This window comes from Gopherus flavomarginatus, chromosome 2 (genome assembly GCF_025201925.1).
Source record: "Gopherus flavomarginatus isolate rGopFla2 chromosome 2, rGopFla2.mat.asm, whole genome shotgun sequence".
NCBI lineage: Eukaryota > Metazoa > Chordata > Testudines > Testudinidae > Gopherus > Gopherus flavomarginatus.
In genome coordinates, this window is record NC_066618.1 from 101,885,153 (window position 1) to 101,901,758 (window position 16,606).

Sequence of the window (16,606 nt, forward strand, 5' to 3'; positions counted from 1 at the left end):
CTGAAAACAATGGCACCATGCTCCGAAGTCACTTAGGTACTTCAGAAAATCCCACCATTCTGAACCTAACATTGGGCCTATGTGTAGAAATAGGCCATAGTCACTTTGTTAATTAACGTCTGAATAACTTTTCATTATTTACATTGAAGCAATTTTGTTTTGAAGTAACAAAAGATTTTTATCACTAAAGAAAAAGCTTTCAATAAAAATAGGAACTTTTTAATAAAAAATAAAATGTTAACTCCAAACACTGCAAACATTTACACACATATTTAACTTAATTGAGGTCAGTGGAACTACTCATGGGAGTAAAATTAGTTATCTGCTTAACTGTTTGTTGGATCGGGGATTTAATTTCATTTATTTGTTTTTGCTGCTAGTAATTTCTGTAAAATTCAAATAACATCCTATTAGCAGTGATTATTTTAAAAAATAGTTATTTATAAAGTAACAACAGTACAAATTTTTAGATAAATTTACAAAGCCTCAACCTCATTTAAATATTTTTAAATTAGGTCATTTAAAACATGATGAAAATTAATTATTTAAATCATCTTTACTTAAATCTCTCCATCCTGCCTTCCTGGATATGTTTTGAGGACAAACAGAATGAATTTTTATTCTCCAGAGCATTCACCTTTTACCAGTTTATCTGAACAGGGACCATTACATTAGCTGGGGGGAGTCACTTTCTGCAGTCCAAAATTGCCGATAACCACACTCCATACCTGGGCACTCATGATACCGGTGGTCTGGGGGCCCATATGAAAAGCAACCCTCCACGTCTGGCCAAGTTTATGCCAACCCTGAGCCTTTGTCCAGTCTGGGAACTCAGAAGCTGGGGTTTCCCAACAGGAGCCAGTCCAGGGTTTGGTGGCCTGCTGGGCCCCTTAGAGGCTGACACTTCCAAGACAATACTGTCTGATTGCTGATTCTCCTGGTTGGGTTTCCCTTGAGTCAAGGACCGCCCCTTATCCCCGGGCAGCTGCTAGCGTGACATAACCAAAGCCGTTTCAGTGGCTAGATAATTTTTAGCCTGGTAGCATGAGCTCCATAAGTCAAACCTCTCATCCCGGGCTCAGAAACTCACTGTGTAGATGTACCCCGTATGACCTTAGACAAATCACTTCACCACTCTGTGTTTCTGTTTCCCTACCCATAAAATAGGGATCCCTCTGTGTACCTTCCTTTGGAAAGTGCTTTGATTAAAAATTGCTATGTGAGCTAAACTTTTGTTAAAAATATATTATAAAAATATATAAACCTCTTTGAAAAGCCTCTTTTCTACAAAAGCAACTAGCATAACATACATAATTAATAAATAACAATTATAATAAATAACAATTCCTTTGGAGGTATTGTATAGCCTGTGCCAAGCAAGCTAACACAAACATTTCATACTTTCATTTAAATTTAATATTTTCATTTCCTGAAGCAACATTAAATTCCATCTAGAATGAGCCACTATATAGGACTTTTAACAAAAATTATTTCTTTAAGCAAAGGGCTTTTATGAAACAATAATAACAAAGAAACCCTCCCTATATTGATTCCCCACACATATGCTCTCCAATTATGATTAAGGCCACTGTATTAAAATTCTGCTTCTTCTCCATTTGAACTACTGTGTAATTATTGCCTTCTCAGAATATTTCTTTTTGCTTAAAGTGCTCGTCTGCCAGTGGAGAGGTCATGGAGGATTAGAATGTACCCACACGCAGTCAGATGGGTGAGGAGCCTGTCCCTCCCATGCCATCATACACACTCCATTTGTGGCCACTCAAAATTGCAGGCAGTCCCTGTGTTCTGGGAAGTGCTGGAACTCTTTTCTTGGCAGTTGCAAATTTCCCCAAAGAGACAGGAAGAAGACAGAGCCATGCTGCAGCCTGCTCATACACACAGGAAAGCTCAGGGAGGGAGCATGACTCTGTGCCACCCCTACTTAGGACTCTGCATTAAGGGTACAATCAAACCCATAATGCGTACGGTAGGGTGCATTACTAGAAGTGGGACACAGGAAATGTAATGGCTCTCCGACCAATCAAAAAAGCTATATCTGGAAAGAAAAATGGTGCCATCTAATGGTAATTCGTTATTTCTTGGTGCAGTTTCCTAGCCCTTGCAGAGTGGCAGGCAGTGAGTGGCCAAAGCTGATAGCACTATTGTTAAAATAATGCAGCTGTAACTTCACACTTCAGGAAATGACTCCACACAGCACTCCATTCCATTAGTTCACTATATACTAAGAAACAACAAGAAAGGGGGCTTTAATCTGAGCTCTGTACAAAGCAGGCAGCCTGGAAGCACTAACAGATATACTAGGAATGGGGGGAAAGAGGATATTGGTGCTTAAAGAAAGCTTATATGTGAAAGAAAGCTTAGAATCAAATGAAGTAAAAATCATAAATTAATCAAACTGTACCATAGAATCTCTAATAAGAAGACTATAGCGGTAGGGATATATTACCAACCACCTGACCAGGATGGTGATAGTGACTGTGAAATGCTCAGGGAGATCAGAGAGGTTATTAAAATAAATAACTCAATAATGATAGTGGGAGATTTCAGTTATCCCCATATTGACTAAGTACGTGTCACCTCAGGACAGGATGCAGAAATAATGTTTCTTGACACCTTAAATGACTGCTTCCTGGAGACACTGGTCCTGGAACCCACCAGAGGAGAGGCAATTCTTGATTTAGTCCTAAGCGGAGCGCAGGATCTGGTCCAAGAGGTGAATATAGCTGGACTGCTTGGTAATAGTGACCATAACATCCCTGTGGCAGAAAAAACACCACAGTGGTCCAACACTGTACCATTTAATTTCAGAAAGGGGAATTACACAAAAATTAGGAGGTTAGTTAAATAGAAATTAAAGGGTACAGTGCCAAAAGTGAAATCTCTGTAAGCTGCGTGGAAACTTTTTAAAGACACCATGGTAGAGGCTCAACTTAAATGTATAACCCAAATTAAAAAACATATTAAGAGAACCAAAAAAGAGCCACCGTAGCTAAACAAGAAAGTAAAAGAAGCAGTCAGAGGCAAAAAGACATCCCTTAAAAAGTGGAAGTTAAATCCTAATGAGGAAACTAGAAAGTTAGCATAAACACTGACAAATGAAGTGTAAAAATACAATTAGGAAGGCCAAAAAAGAATTTGAGGAACAGTTAGCCAAAGACTCAAAAAGTAATAGCAAATTTTTTTTTAAGTACATCAGAAGCAGGAAGCCTGCTAAACAACCAGTGGGGCCACTGGATGATCAAGGTGGCAAAGGAACACTCAAGGATGATAAGGCCACTGTGGCAAAACTAAATGAATTCTTTGTATCAGTCTTCATGGCTGAGGATATGAGGAAGATTCCCAAACCTGAGCCATTCTTTTTAGGTGACAGATCTGAGGAATTGTCCCAGATTGAGGTATCATTAGAGGAGGTTTTGGAACAAATTGATAAATTAAACAGCGGTAAGTCACCAGGACCAGATGATATTCACCCAAGAGTTCTAAAGGAACTCAAATGTGAAATTGCAGAACTGCTAACTGTAGTCTGTAACCTATCATTTAAATCAGCTTCTGTACCAGACGACTGGAGGATAGCTAATGTGACACCAATTTTTAAAAAGCTCTCCGGAGGTGATCCTGGCAATTACAGGCCTGTAAGTCTGACTTTAGTACCAGGCAAATTGGTTGAAACTATAATAAAGAACAGTATTGTCAGACATACAGAGGAACATAATTTGTTAAGGAAGAGTCAACATGGTTTTTCTAAAGGGAAATCATGCCTCACCAACCTACTAGAATTCTCTGAGGGGGTCAACAAGCATGTGGACCAAGGGGCTCCAGTAGATAAAGTATATTTAGATTTTCAGAAAGCCTTTGACAAGGTCCCTCACCAAAGGCTTTTACACAAAGTAAGCTGTCATGGGATAAGGGGGAAGGTGCTCTCATGGATTGGTAACTGATTAAAAGATGGAGAAGAAAGGGTAGGTATAAATGGTCAGTTTTCAGAATGGCATGAGGTAAATAGTGGTGTCCCCCAAGGGTCTGTTTTCGGACCAGTCCAATTCAACATATTCATAAATGATCTGAAAAAGGGGTAAACAGTGAGGTGGCAAAATTTACAGATGATACAAAATTACTAAACATAGTTAAGACCCAGGCAGACTGCGAAGAGCTACAAAAGGATCTCTCAGAACTGGGTGACTGGGCAACAAAATGGCAGATGAAATTTAACGTTGATAAATGCAAAGTAATGCACATTGGAAAGCATAATCCCAATTATACATATAAAATGATGGGCTCTAAATTAGCTGTTACCACTCAAGAATGAGATCTTGGAGTCATTGTGAATAATTCTCTGAAAACATCCACTCAGTGTGCAGCAGCAGTCAAAAAAGTGAACAGAATGCTGGGAATAATTAAGAACCTATTAAGATAGTAGGACAGAAAATATCATGTTGCCTCTATATAAATCCATGGTTTGCCCACACTTTGAATACTGTGTGCAGATGTGGTCACACCATCTCAAAAAAGATATATTGGAATTGGAAAAGGTTCAGAAAAGAGCAACAAAAATTATTAGGAGTATGGAACAGCTTCCGTATGAGGAGAAATTAATAAGACTGGGACTTTTCAGCTTCGAAAAGAGACGGCTAAGGGGGGATATAATTGAGGTCTATAAAATCATGACTAGTATAGAGAAAGTAGATAAGGAAGTGTTGTTTACTGCTTCTCATAACACAAGAACTAGGGGTCACCAAACGAAATTAATTGGCAGCAGATTTAAAACAAATAAAAGGAAGTGTTTCTTCACACGACACACAATCAAGCTGTGGAAGTCCTTGCCACAGGATGTTGTGAAGGGCCGAGACCATAACAGGGTTCAAAAAAGAACTAGATAAATTCATGGAGGATAGGTCCATCAATGACTACTAGCCAGGATGGGCATGAATGGTGTCCCTAGCCTCTGTTTGCCAGAAGCTGGGAATGAGCCATAGGGAATGATGATTACCTGTTCTGTTCATTCTCTCTGGGACACTTGGCCTTGGTCACTATCGGAAGACAGTCTACTGGGCTAAATGGACCCTTGGTCTGATCCAGTAGAGTCATTCTTATGTGCTAATGTAGTGCATCTGGGTGGATTAAATTTCGCACTGCAGATTAATCAGCGGCGGTGGGCGAATAGTATAATATAATTTAACTATATGCTGCACTCTTCTTAAAGACACAGAATTCCTTAATGGGACATGGAGAGGGATAGTCAAAAGATGACAAGAGATGGAAAATCTAGTCTTATGATTTCTTTGCTGGAACTGACTCCTCCCCCCCAGGTTGTTAAGTCTGTCCACAGCCTACAGGTCCTTTTGGCTCCTCAGTATTAATGAAGACTCAAATATCTATAGCAGGAGTCAGTAACCTTTCAGAAGTGGTGTGCCGAGTCTTCATTTCTTCACTCTAATTTAAGGTTTCGTGCGCCAGTAATACATGTTAACTTTTTTTAGAAGGTCTCTTTTTATAAGTCTGTAATATATAACTAAACTATTGTTGTATGTAAAGTAAATAAGGTTTTTAAAATGTTTTAAGAAGGTTCATTTAAAATTAAATTAAAATGCAGAGCCAGGACCCGGGCAATGTGAGTGCCACTGAAAATCAGCTAGCATGCCACCTTTGGCACGTGTTCCATAGGTTGCCTACCCCTGATCTATAGTGACATGAGTCCGCCACCTCAATCTGTGAGTGAATAGATTAAGCCCAATACTGTTGGATAGTAACAGAACACAGCGATCCATGCACAGACTAAAAATACAGTTCACCAAAATGAAAACCAGCTCTTCAATTACCACCATAAAACCGAGTCCCCAATAAAACTGCCTTCCCCACAAACATCTGCATGACAAAGCATGAATTAAAAAGACTGTAGCTCAGCAACCCCTGTTTAAGTCATACCAACAAGGAAGAATAGGTCAAACCTGAGGGCCCTTAGCCCCCTCTCTTAACTCAGGAGGTTTCGAGCTGGAGTGCCTGTGCTGATCACATCTGCCATAGCGTGAGACACGAAGAGAGGTGATCTCACACCTCTACATGTACCTGGTCATATATGGCTTTTACATCAAAACCAACACCTTAGACTCCAGCCAGAAATCAAAAGGCAGACAGTACAAACATCCTTTAGCGTAGATGTCTTGTTTTCACACTGTGATACACTGCTTACATGGGCTACTGCATTCTGCACTAGCTTAAGTTTCTGGCTTGTCTTAAGGTGTAACCTTATCAGGGCACATAGCAATAATCCATTCTTGAGATGGGAAAAAGCCTGAATCATAACTGAAAGGTTTGCATTTGAAAGAAACGGTCATAATTTCCTCACCAAATGAAAATGGGAGAAAAGGGCATTCCTGAATCCTGCTGCTTGGATCCAAAACCATCCTCTTATTGCAAACTCTGGTAACAAATGGCATCAGTAAAAGGGACAGAGATAATTCTCTCCATATCTTCCAGTCTCTTCCCCCAACCTATAAGCATCACCTCAATTTTATCTGCATTGAACTTCAACCATTGAACTTCGGCTCATCTATGCTTCAGTCTCATCCAAACACTGAACCAAGCATTCGGCAGACTGGCTGAATCAGGTGAGATAGAGATCTGGATCCCGGTGTTCTCAGTAAATGGCCAGCACTGCAGCCCAGACCCTCACAGATCCATCTCTCATTGAAATCATTCAAAAAGCTCCCACTGACTTCAGTGGTAGTTGACCTAACTTCCCTAGGACTTTCATATAGAAATGAAGTCCCAACCTTTGAATCTCGGAACAGTAAGTGACCCATTTTCACTAAAAGACATTTGTCCCCAGCCCTTTCCACCTTTATACTAAATTCATGGCCCTGCCTTTTCTTAGACTCTTCCCCAAACTTTTGCTGCCATCTGCTTCAGGCCACCACCACCACTTTTGCCCAGAGCCTCCCAGCACTATGCTCAAATGCTGTACATGGCTTCAGATGCACACCTTAATTTGTCATACATCTAAGAACAGAGCCAAAGACTAGGAGAACATACTTCAGGGACTCAAGGTAGAGACAAAGGCCATTAAGATAACCAGCTAAAATGACACAGAAGAGGGACAATATGTTAATTGCATCTTTTAAAGATTAAACTGAAATTATTTTAATAGTATCCAGACTTGTATTTCAAGCAATTAATGTGACAACCTACACATGTCCTCATAAAATACAGAGCAGCACCTCGTTGTAGTGGGGCAACGTATCTTAACAGATCAAATACCCTGTCCATTCTCACATGTAATCTAATTGCAATTTTACATTAATCAGATGTTGGTACTACACACACCACTAATTAAATAAGGTGCCCTGAGGGTTTAACTCAAACAGAGGACAGCATAATCATCAAAAAATATTAGAGAGAGACTGCAGCTTTGTAAGAAGATCCCTTATGATTTTTGCACAGCTTTTTGATATAAAACATTCAGTGTTTTTTGTTCTTGTTTTTCTCTGTGATTGGTTTTTATTGTATTGTAAAACCTTTCAAAATTCATAACTAAAAAAGGTTAAAAATGCACGCTGATGATGCTATCAGAATAAATGAATAAAAAGAATAGCTCACAAGCCTTAGGCATTTGGTTGAAGAATTTCCTAAGGGATTTAAATAAACCTTTTCTACCATAGATGGGGTATTAAGGGGTAAATCTCTTAAACAAACAATTTAATTGTGTGTTCGTCTTGTAAATAATATTGTATCACCTTTTCCAAACTCTGAGGCTAAAACTATATTAAAATTGTATCTATAGTTACATTTTTACCTTTCAAAGAAAGACTAAAGACAGTTTTTCAATTCAGAAACCTTTCTTATACCACCTACTAGTTCAGGAAGAGAATTTTTTCTGTCTTTCTCCAGGCAACAAGAATTTCAGTGCGACAAGGAATCAATAGTATATTGTCAATGGACTCATTGGTATTTATAAAAATAAATTTATAGTGACATCACTTAGAAAGGCTAAACTGAGCAGAATTCATTTAATTTCTGATTGCAGAGGTGAATATTTTATCATCAGAATGGGTCCAGGCTGGATGTAAATTTTCTAAAATGTCAGCCAGCTCTGAATGCTTAGGAAGGCACTGGCTCTGATATTCCACTGCCATTTACCTTACATAATTGTTTACACCATGCAAAGTGTGTGTTAGATGCTACTAACTCAGAATAGTAGCATTTTATACTCATTTTGATCTGTCTTTGTGCATATCTGACATGTAAATACCTTGCAATGCCGGCAACAAAAGTTCCATGCAAATGCCTGTTCTCACTTTCTAGTGACATTGTAAATAAGAAGCCAGCAGCATTATCTCCTGTAAATGTAAACACAGTTGTTTGTTTTAGTGATTGGCTGAAGAAGAAGTAGGCCTGAGAGGGCTTGTAGGCTCTGAAGTTTTACATTGTTGTGATTTTGAGTGTAGTTATGTAACAAAAAAAGGTGTAAGTTGCACTTTCATGACAAAGAGATTGCACAACAGTACTTGTATGAGGTGAATTGAAAAATACCATTTTTTTTAAAATCATTTTTACGGTGCAAATATTTGTAATAAAAAATAATATATGCTTTGATTTCAGTTACAACACAGAATACAATATATATGAAAATGTAGAAAAACATCCAAAATATTTAATACATTTCAATTGGTATTCTATTGCTTAACAGTGCGATTAAAACTGTGATTAATCATGATTAATTTTTTTAATCACAATTAATTTTTTGAGTTAGTCATGTGAGTTATCTGCGATTAACCAACAGCCTTACTATGACTGTAGCAGGAGCTAGGAGGAACAGACTGTAAAAGAATGACTGTAAGTAGCAGGTGTGAGGATGAGCAGTGAAAAGCAGGAGAGATGAGCATACAGGAAATCTGTGTGACCAAAGGATTGCAGTCTCTTTCCCCCCGCCCCCCCCACCCCATATGACATACGTTTGAAAACCACTTTCTCTGAGCTGGTAGTCCTGTGAATACCAGTCATCTGTACATAAGAACGGCTGTACCGGGTCAGACCAAAGGTCCATCTAGCCCAGTATCTGTCTACCAACAGTGGCCAATGCCAGGCACCCCAGAGGAAGTGAAGCTAACAGGCAATGATCAAGTGATCTCTCTCCTGCCATCCATCTCCATCCTCTGATGAACAGAGGCTAGGGACACCATTCTTTACCCTTCCTGGCTAATAGCCATTTATGGACTTAGCCACCATGAATTTATCCAGTTCTCTTTTAAACATTGTTATAGTCCCAGCCTTCACAACCTCCTCAGGTAAGGAGTTCCACAAGTTGACTGTGTGCTGTGTGAAGAAGAACTTCTTTTTATTTGTTTTAAACCTGCTGTCTATTAATTTCAGTTGGTGACCCCTAGTTCTTGTATTATGGGAATAAGTAAATAACTTTTCCTTATCCACTTTCTCAACATCACTCATGATTTTATATACCTCTATCATATCCCCCCTTACTCTCCTCTTTTCCAAGCTGAAGAGGCCTAGCCTCTTTAATCTTTCCTCGTATGGGACCCTCCCCAAACCCCTAAACATTTTAGTTGCCCTTTTCTGAACCTTTTCCAGTGCTAGAATATCTTCTTTGAGGTGAGGAGACCACATCTGTACACAGTATTCAAGATGTGGGCGTACCATGGATTTATATAAGGGCAATAATATATTCTCAGTCTTATTCTCTATCCCCTTTTTAATGATTCCTAACATCTTGTTTGCTTTTTTGACCGCCTCTGCACACTTTCTCTAGTGGCAGTCTCATCATAGCAAATATCATCAAGCAGAGAATTCTAGCATGGAATTTTTCAGCAAGGACAAGCTAGAAGAATGGTGAAATGAGAGGTGAACCATAAAGTGTTTTGATGAAGAGAGAGACTCATTGATTCATAGATTTTAAGGCCAGATAGGGCCATTAGATTATCTGATCTAACCTGCTTTATAACACAAGCCATGGATTTTGAGGGTGGAGGGGAAGTAATATGACAGAGGTCTATAAAATCATGACTGGTGTGGAGAAAAATGATTAGGGAAGTGTTGTTTACTCCTTCACATAACACAAGAACTAGTGGTCACCTGATGAAATTAAAGGACAGCAGGTGTAAAACAAACAGAAGGAAGTATTTCTGCACACAATGTACAGTCAGCCTGTGGAACTCATTGCCATGAGATGTTATGAAGGCCAAAAGTATACCTGGGTTCAAAAAAGAATTATATAAGTTCATGGACGATAGGTCCATCAGTGGCAATTAGCCAAGATCATCATGGATGCAACCCCCTGATTAGAGTGTCCCTAATCTTCCAACTGCCGTAAGCTGGGGATAAATGACAGGGGATGGATCACTAGAAATTGCCCTGTTCTGTTCTGTCCTTACGAAACATCTGGCACTGGCCACAGAAGACCAGATACTGAGGTGGATGGACCATTGGTCTAACCCAGTATGGGTGTTCTTATAACGGTCTCCCCAATGAATTTGGCCCCAAACCATTTTGGGTTTTTGAAGAGGGAGAGTCAACTCTAACAGGTAGTTTTTCAGCAGGGACAAACTAGAAAAATGGTGGGAGGGAGACTTGCTTAAAAAAATCAGTTAATTGCTAGTCTTTTAGATGTCTAGGTCTACGGAACCTCTGGATAAACATGTTCACCCATCACTGTTAAAGTCCCAATACTAATAGTTTTTTAGTTAAAGATTCCTCTGACTGTTGTATACACTAGGATATGGAGTCAGAAATTTATTAAAACAGATAAATAAAGTTGCTTACTTGTGAGAACCAATAGTGGAAGTTGCTTGTAGGAGTTACTAACATGCAGCCTGTGAGCAATTTTATCTGCTCTTTAAGAAGTACATATTGATATATTTCACATTTTCTTAGGCCAGCAAACTGGCATACAAATTTACTCTCCAATATTTTATATGATGCCTGTGTTAAATTTGTTTTCGGGATATGTCAGTGTAATCCATGGATGCTATATTTTTCTGGTGCTTCTTCCCCTTTCACAAAACAAAACAAAACAAAACAAAACAAAAAAACAAAAACAAAACAAAAATCTTTGATGAGAAATACATTGTTTTGAGATTTTTATTCTTTTTCCTCTCAAGTTACAAGGTGAAATATTAAAAATTTAAGACTAACTAGTAAGAATTTTATTCCTGCATATTTATGCTTTAAAGTCACAGTTAATATTTTCTTCCAATTAGTATGAATTTCCTTGTGTTTAAATACCATTATCACAGAATAAACCTTTCAGGCTGCTATGAAGACCTTATCTCCAGCCATTATTAAAGGTGAGCTTTGCAAGTCTGGTCATTCTGGTTGAAATGTCTTCATCTCTTCCTACCCCCGCCTCTCTCGCTCTTTCTCCCCATCTATTTGCAATTATCTTTTTTTTTAAATGGCAGCTACCTTCACCCAGAAGACTGAGAGCAAATGAGTCTCTCTTAGAGATGTTTAAAGTAGACTCAGTGACTGAATACTAGATGGGGTTTCACAAAGGCACCCACTGGCAATGTTAAAAATGCCATCAGGTGGCTGAGATTGAAATGTATACTCTGCTTAGCAGTTCTCACTCTTATAGCCTTGCAGACAGCCCGCTTTCGGGAAGCAATTAAGGAGTTGGAGACAGATAGTGTGCAGAGATATGAAATGTTTTTTTCAGAGCAGCCACAGTGGAGACAAAGCCACTCACTCTTCAAGGCAGGCTGCAATGCTTCCTGTATGCTAATAACTGTACAGATTTGGTTCTAGTTTCTAATTTGCCCTACCCTTATATCCCAAACCCCCAGAAGCTTGAAGGCTTCACCACATCAGAGTAAAACATTTTTACTAAATTCTGTAGCCAAGTCCTGAGCAAACAAAGGCAAACTGGTTGAGCTGAGGGACCATGAGAGGTGGTCATTTCAAAAGTGAAATAGTCTTGCAGGTAGCTGAGAATGGTGGATGTTTCACCACCTAAACACCTGTATAATTCTCCTTCTAAACTTCTCTCTTTCCATAAAAGAAAGGGGGAAACAAAAAATAAATAAGATTTTGGCAGCAAATTTTGTTTAAAAAAGCATTCATGATTATGAAAAATGCTTATTCATACGATATCGTTTTTGGGATGTGGCACAAACACAAAAATGGCTACAGTTTGCTTTAGCCTTGAAAAAAGCGCCGTGAAAATATATTAGCCTGGGCACAAGAAGTATTTGTTCTCCTTTTAGTAGGCTGATAGGTAATAATGATATTTTACTAGCCCATCAAAAGCAATTTCCCTGTATGGCTGAGTAAAGTTTTGCAAGACAGGCTGGAAGTGAATTATGCACAACATGAGAGGCACAACTGTATAAGATCCCTTTACAGCCCTATGTTGCATCGGAATTCTCTTTAAAAAGATGACACAGCTGCCAGAAGTTGCTTTCCATGGATTCTTTTATACCTAAAAAAAATGAAATAGACCGAAAACCCAGCTGTCTTTACATCTAGGTTAAATCCTCCTTTGTGAATACTATCAGTAGCAATCCATTTTCTAATAATTCTTTGAACTGGTTTTCTGCCATTATATAATAATTTCACAGCCAAAAGGGTGCCTGGATGAATCATAGCAGGTAATTTGAGATCATGTTTCTCATCAAAAGTGATCTATTCCTCATTAATCACTTTGCCCTCCTTAGTAATAAATGTCAGTCGTGTGCTTTGCAGAGCAACACCAGATGGAAAAGTCCTGCAAAGTATAATATAAATGTATAAAGTCTCTGTACATTTTTTGACCAGCCAATATAATTTAATCTGCCTAAGAATTTTGTAGGGTCATTTTAAAAAATTCTGGCCATCATTCATTATTACTATCTATAAATATATATTAGGTCTAGTTGAAAATTTGCCATCAAAACTTTTTTCCATGGAAAATTAGGCTTTCAGCTAAACAATTTTTTGTGGAAACTGTCTTTTTTACTTGGAAAACTGAAACCCAGAAACAGCTATTTTTTTTGATGAAAAGTTTGAATTTCCTGCTGAAAATGTCAACACAAACACTATTTTTTCCTTTATGTACAAATTTTCTATCGAAAAAAGAACTATTTTTCAACCAGTTCTAATATTTATACAGTAATTTTGGTGGAACCCTGTTAATTTTCTGTAGAACTAGATTTATTTAATTTCTGTTAAATTCCATAGGAATTTTCTGTAATGGCCTCCTGAGAAGTGCCAAGCACCATCAGCTTCTACTGAAGTCAGGAGTCTTAAATGCAGTTAGGATTTTACAGGATGGGTCCCAAGGTGCCGTCCTGTGTAACAAGTATAAACAATCATACTTTGAACCTCTGATGGATGTTCTCCCCTCTGGTATTTCAGCTGCTATTGAAGTGTCCTTTTCATTTGATGTTGGAAACGGTCCAGTGGAGATCATTGTCAGATCCCCCAACCCACTCAATGATGACCAATGGCATCGAGTCATCGCTGAGAGGAATGTCAAGCAGGCTAATCTGCGAGTGGACCAGCTGCCGCAGGAGATCCGGAAAGCACCAACGGAAGGCCACACACGGTTGGAACTGTATAGCCAGTTATATGTTGGTAAGTAGCAGAAGAAATAACAGGCCCCAACGGTCAGTTCTCCATTCCAGCGACATCACATTGGTGTCAGTTACAGTAATATATCAGGCTTCTTTCCAGAAGCACTTAGTGATAGTAGGATACAAAATGAAAAGCAATATAGGTTATAGAAGGAAGGTGACCCAATTCAGAGAAACAAGTACTGCTCTGATACCCTATTATCATTTCTCCTTTCTTATTTGTAGCTCAAGCCTCAGGCAGACAAGCAGGCTTTGTCCAGATATTTTTTTCCAAAGGATCTCCCACCCAGCTATTCAGCCAGGAACTGAAAGAGGCCTGGGAACGCCATGCATGGAAGGAAATTTGTGGTAGTACTGTTTAGCTGGCGTCTCTCTGATATGAATAGCATATCCACCTTACGTAGATTTGATTTCCTGTCATAGTATAATTCCCCACTCTGAACCTTAGCGTCCAAAAGATGGGATACCAGCATGAATTCCTCTAAGCTCAATTACCAGCTTAGTACTTGTAGCGCTGCCACCAACCAGGAATTCCAGTGCCTGGTACACTCTGGTCCCCCCAAAACCTAGCCCGGGGACCCCCAAGACCCAGACCCTCTGGATCTTAACACAAGGAAAGTAAACCTTTTCCCTCACTGTTGCCTCTCCCAGGCTTCCCCTCCCTGGGTTACCCTGGAAGATCACTGTGATTCAAACTCCTTGAATCTTGAAACAGAGAGGAAAATCCACCTTCCCCCCTCCTTCTCTCTCCCCCTCCCAGACTCTCCCTGAGAGAGAAAGTAATCCTAACACAGAGAGAAAATAACCTTTCCTCCCCCTTCCCTCCTTTTTCCCCACCAATTCTCTGGTGGATCCAGACTCAGTCCCCTGGGGTCTCACCAGAATAAAAAAACAATCAGGTTCTTAAACAAGAAAAGCTTTTAATTAAAGAGGGAAAAACAGTAAAAATTATTTTTGTAAATTTAAGATGGAATATGTTACAGGGTCTTTCAGCTATAGACACTGGGAATACCCTCCCAGCCTAAGTATACAAGTACAAATTAAAATCCTTTCAGCAAAATACAAATTTGAACTCCTTCCAGCCAAATACACATTTGCACTCCTTCCAGCAAATACACATTTGCAAATAAAGAAAACAAACATAAGCCTAACTCGCCTTATCTACCTAGTACTCACTATTCTGGACATATAAGAGACTGTATCAAAGAGATTGGAGAGAAATCTGGTTGCACATCTGGTCCCTCTGAACCCCCAGAGTGAACAACAACCAAAAACTAACAGCACACACAAAAACTTCCCTCCCTCAAGATTTGAAAGTATCCTGTCCCCTGATTGGTCCTCTGGTCAGGTGACAGCCAGGCTCACTGAACTTGTTAACCCTTTACAGTCAAAAGAGACATGAAGTACTCCTGTTCTATTAACCCTTAACTATCTGTTTATGACATCTCCCCTCCCCCATTTACTGTATTCATCCTCCAGTCTGACACCCCATCACCCCACCTTTTGCTTGTGAATTTTAATAGCCAGTTATATTGTACCGTATAACAAAGACACATTTTGCTGCTTGCCTACCCACTTTCAAATGTTGCTAGCCTTCAATGCATTTTCGATACCGAAAGGCTGCTATTCCAGCAACACTCATGCTTCTTTAGCTTTTGGGGATCCACAGTGCAGACATGGAGAGTGCTGTTAGATAGGACCAGGTTTGCGTGAAATGATGAGCAAAGAAGCACTTTCCTATCTCTCTATATGTTTGGCAACAATACAAAAAAAAAATTCTTTACCTCGTTTCCTTACATCTTAGTGAAGGCTCAGCAACAGAAGTAAATTAAAATGATGTACAGAACCTTCAGTACCTTAGTAAATATGATACTGTCAGTGGAATGGAAACAGCCACATGTGTCCCTGTTGTACAGTCATTATTCACAAGTTCAGTCTCTTCTTTAACATTTTTGGCATTGCTAAAGATGACCTGAAATAAAAAGTCTGTTGCTGAGTAAACTGAACTATGAATAGGACTAGCAGAATTCAATTTTTATTTTCTTATAATTTCAACTGATCATGTTTATTTTAATCATTTTTTCAGATCTTTATCTATTTAAATTTTCACAGTTGCGGGCAGTTATGGGGAAGGTCAGAATAAGGGGGTATTCAGACAATAATTAGGCAATAGACATTGAGATTCAAAAATGTCTGTCCTACCTGGTACATTACAAATCTTTATAAGTGTTCGTTGTTTGATTGTATTACCAAACTTGAATGTCTGTGATTGCACTAGATTTTCTCTCTGAATCATAACCATGGTCAACTCTACTAGTGCCAAAAATCTGAATTGCCCAGTAGCATATTGAAGGAACTTAAAGTTGAACTTAGGCCTAAACTACTGAGTTCTAACACTGGCTCTCTGTTAGCAACTTGCCATGGGTGCTTGGGAAAGGCAATTATGCCCACATTTTCAGATTTGATTGCTCTTCTTTGGGCATTTAAATCTATAGCTAAACAACTAAGTAAGATTCATTATTTTTGCATTATCTCTCAGGTGCCGCAGGAGGCCAGAGAGGATTTCTGGGTTGCATTCGCTCTTTAAGAATGAATGGGGTGACTCTGGACTTGGAAGAGAGAGCAAAGGTCACACTGGGGGTGAAACCTGGCTGCTCTGGCCACTGCACCAGCTATGGAATGTACTGTGAGAACGGAGGTAAATGTATCGAGAAATACAATGGCTACTCCTGTGACTGTTCCAAAACTGCATATGATGGACCATTTTGCATAAAAGGTAAATGTAGTAGTCAAACCAACTAAGCAAAACAGAATTATAAATAAATTGTTCAAATGTCATGTGCATCCCTTAATATTCCTTACAAACTTATCACATTCACAGGGATCTGTTCTACCACTTATATATGGTTATTGCACATCTCCCATTAGTGGCAATGGGCATTTCCTATTCAAATTCAATAACATGGAAGAAAAGAACTTCAGTATTGTCTGTACTCTTCCCAGCAGGGTCAGGTGTTATCCTGAGC

General features: G+C 39.0%; 1 protein-coding gene and 1 long non-coding RNA gene across 2 annotated transcripts in view; one reads left to right on the top strand and one right to left on the bottom strand.

Annotated features, from left to right (window-relative positions):
• Positions 1 to 16,606, top strand: part of CNTNAP2 (contactin associated protein 2) — a 1,698,090-nt gene that overhangs the window by 1,561,346 nt on the left and 120,138 nt on the right. The window contains exons 17-18 of the mRNA XM_050937667.1: positions 13,363 to 13,581; positions 16,120 to 16,356. Coding sequence (XP_050793624.1) covers positions 13,363 to 13,581; positions 16,120 to 16,356 — 456 coding nt within the window. The remainder of the gene's footprint in view (positions 1 to 13,362; positions 13,582 to 16,119; positions 16,357 to 16,606) is intronic.
• The window catches only part of LOC127043773 (uncharacterized), a 489,959-nt gene that overhangs the window by 73,491 nt on the left and 399,862 nt on the right, over positions 1 to 16,606 (bottom strand). The window lies entirely within an intron of this gene.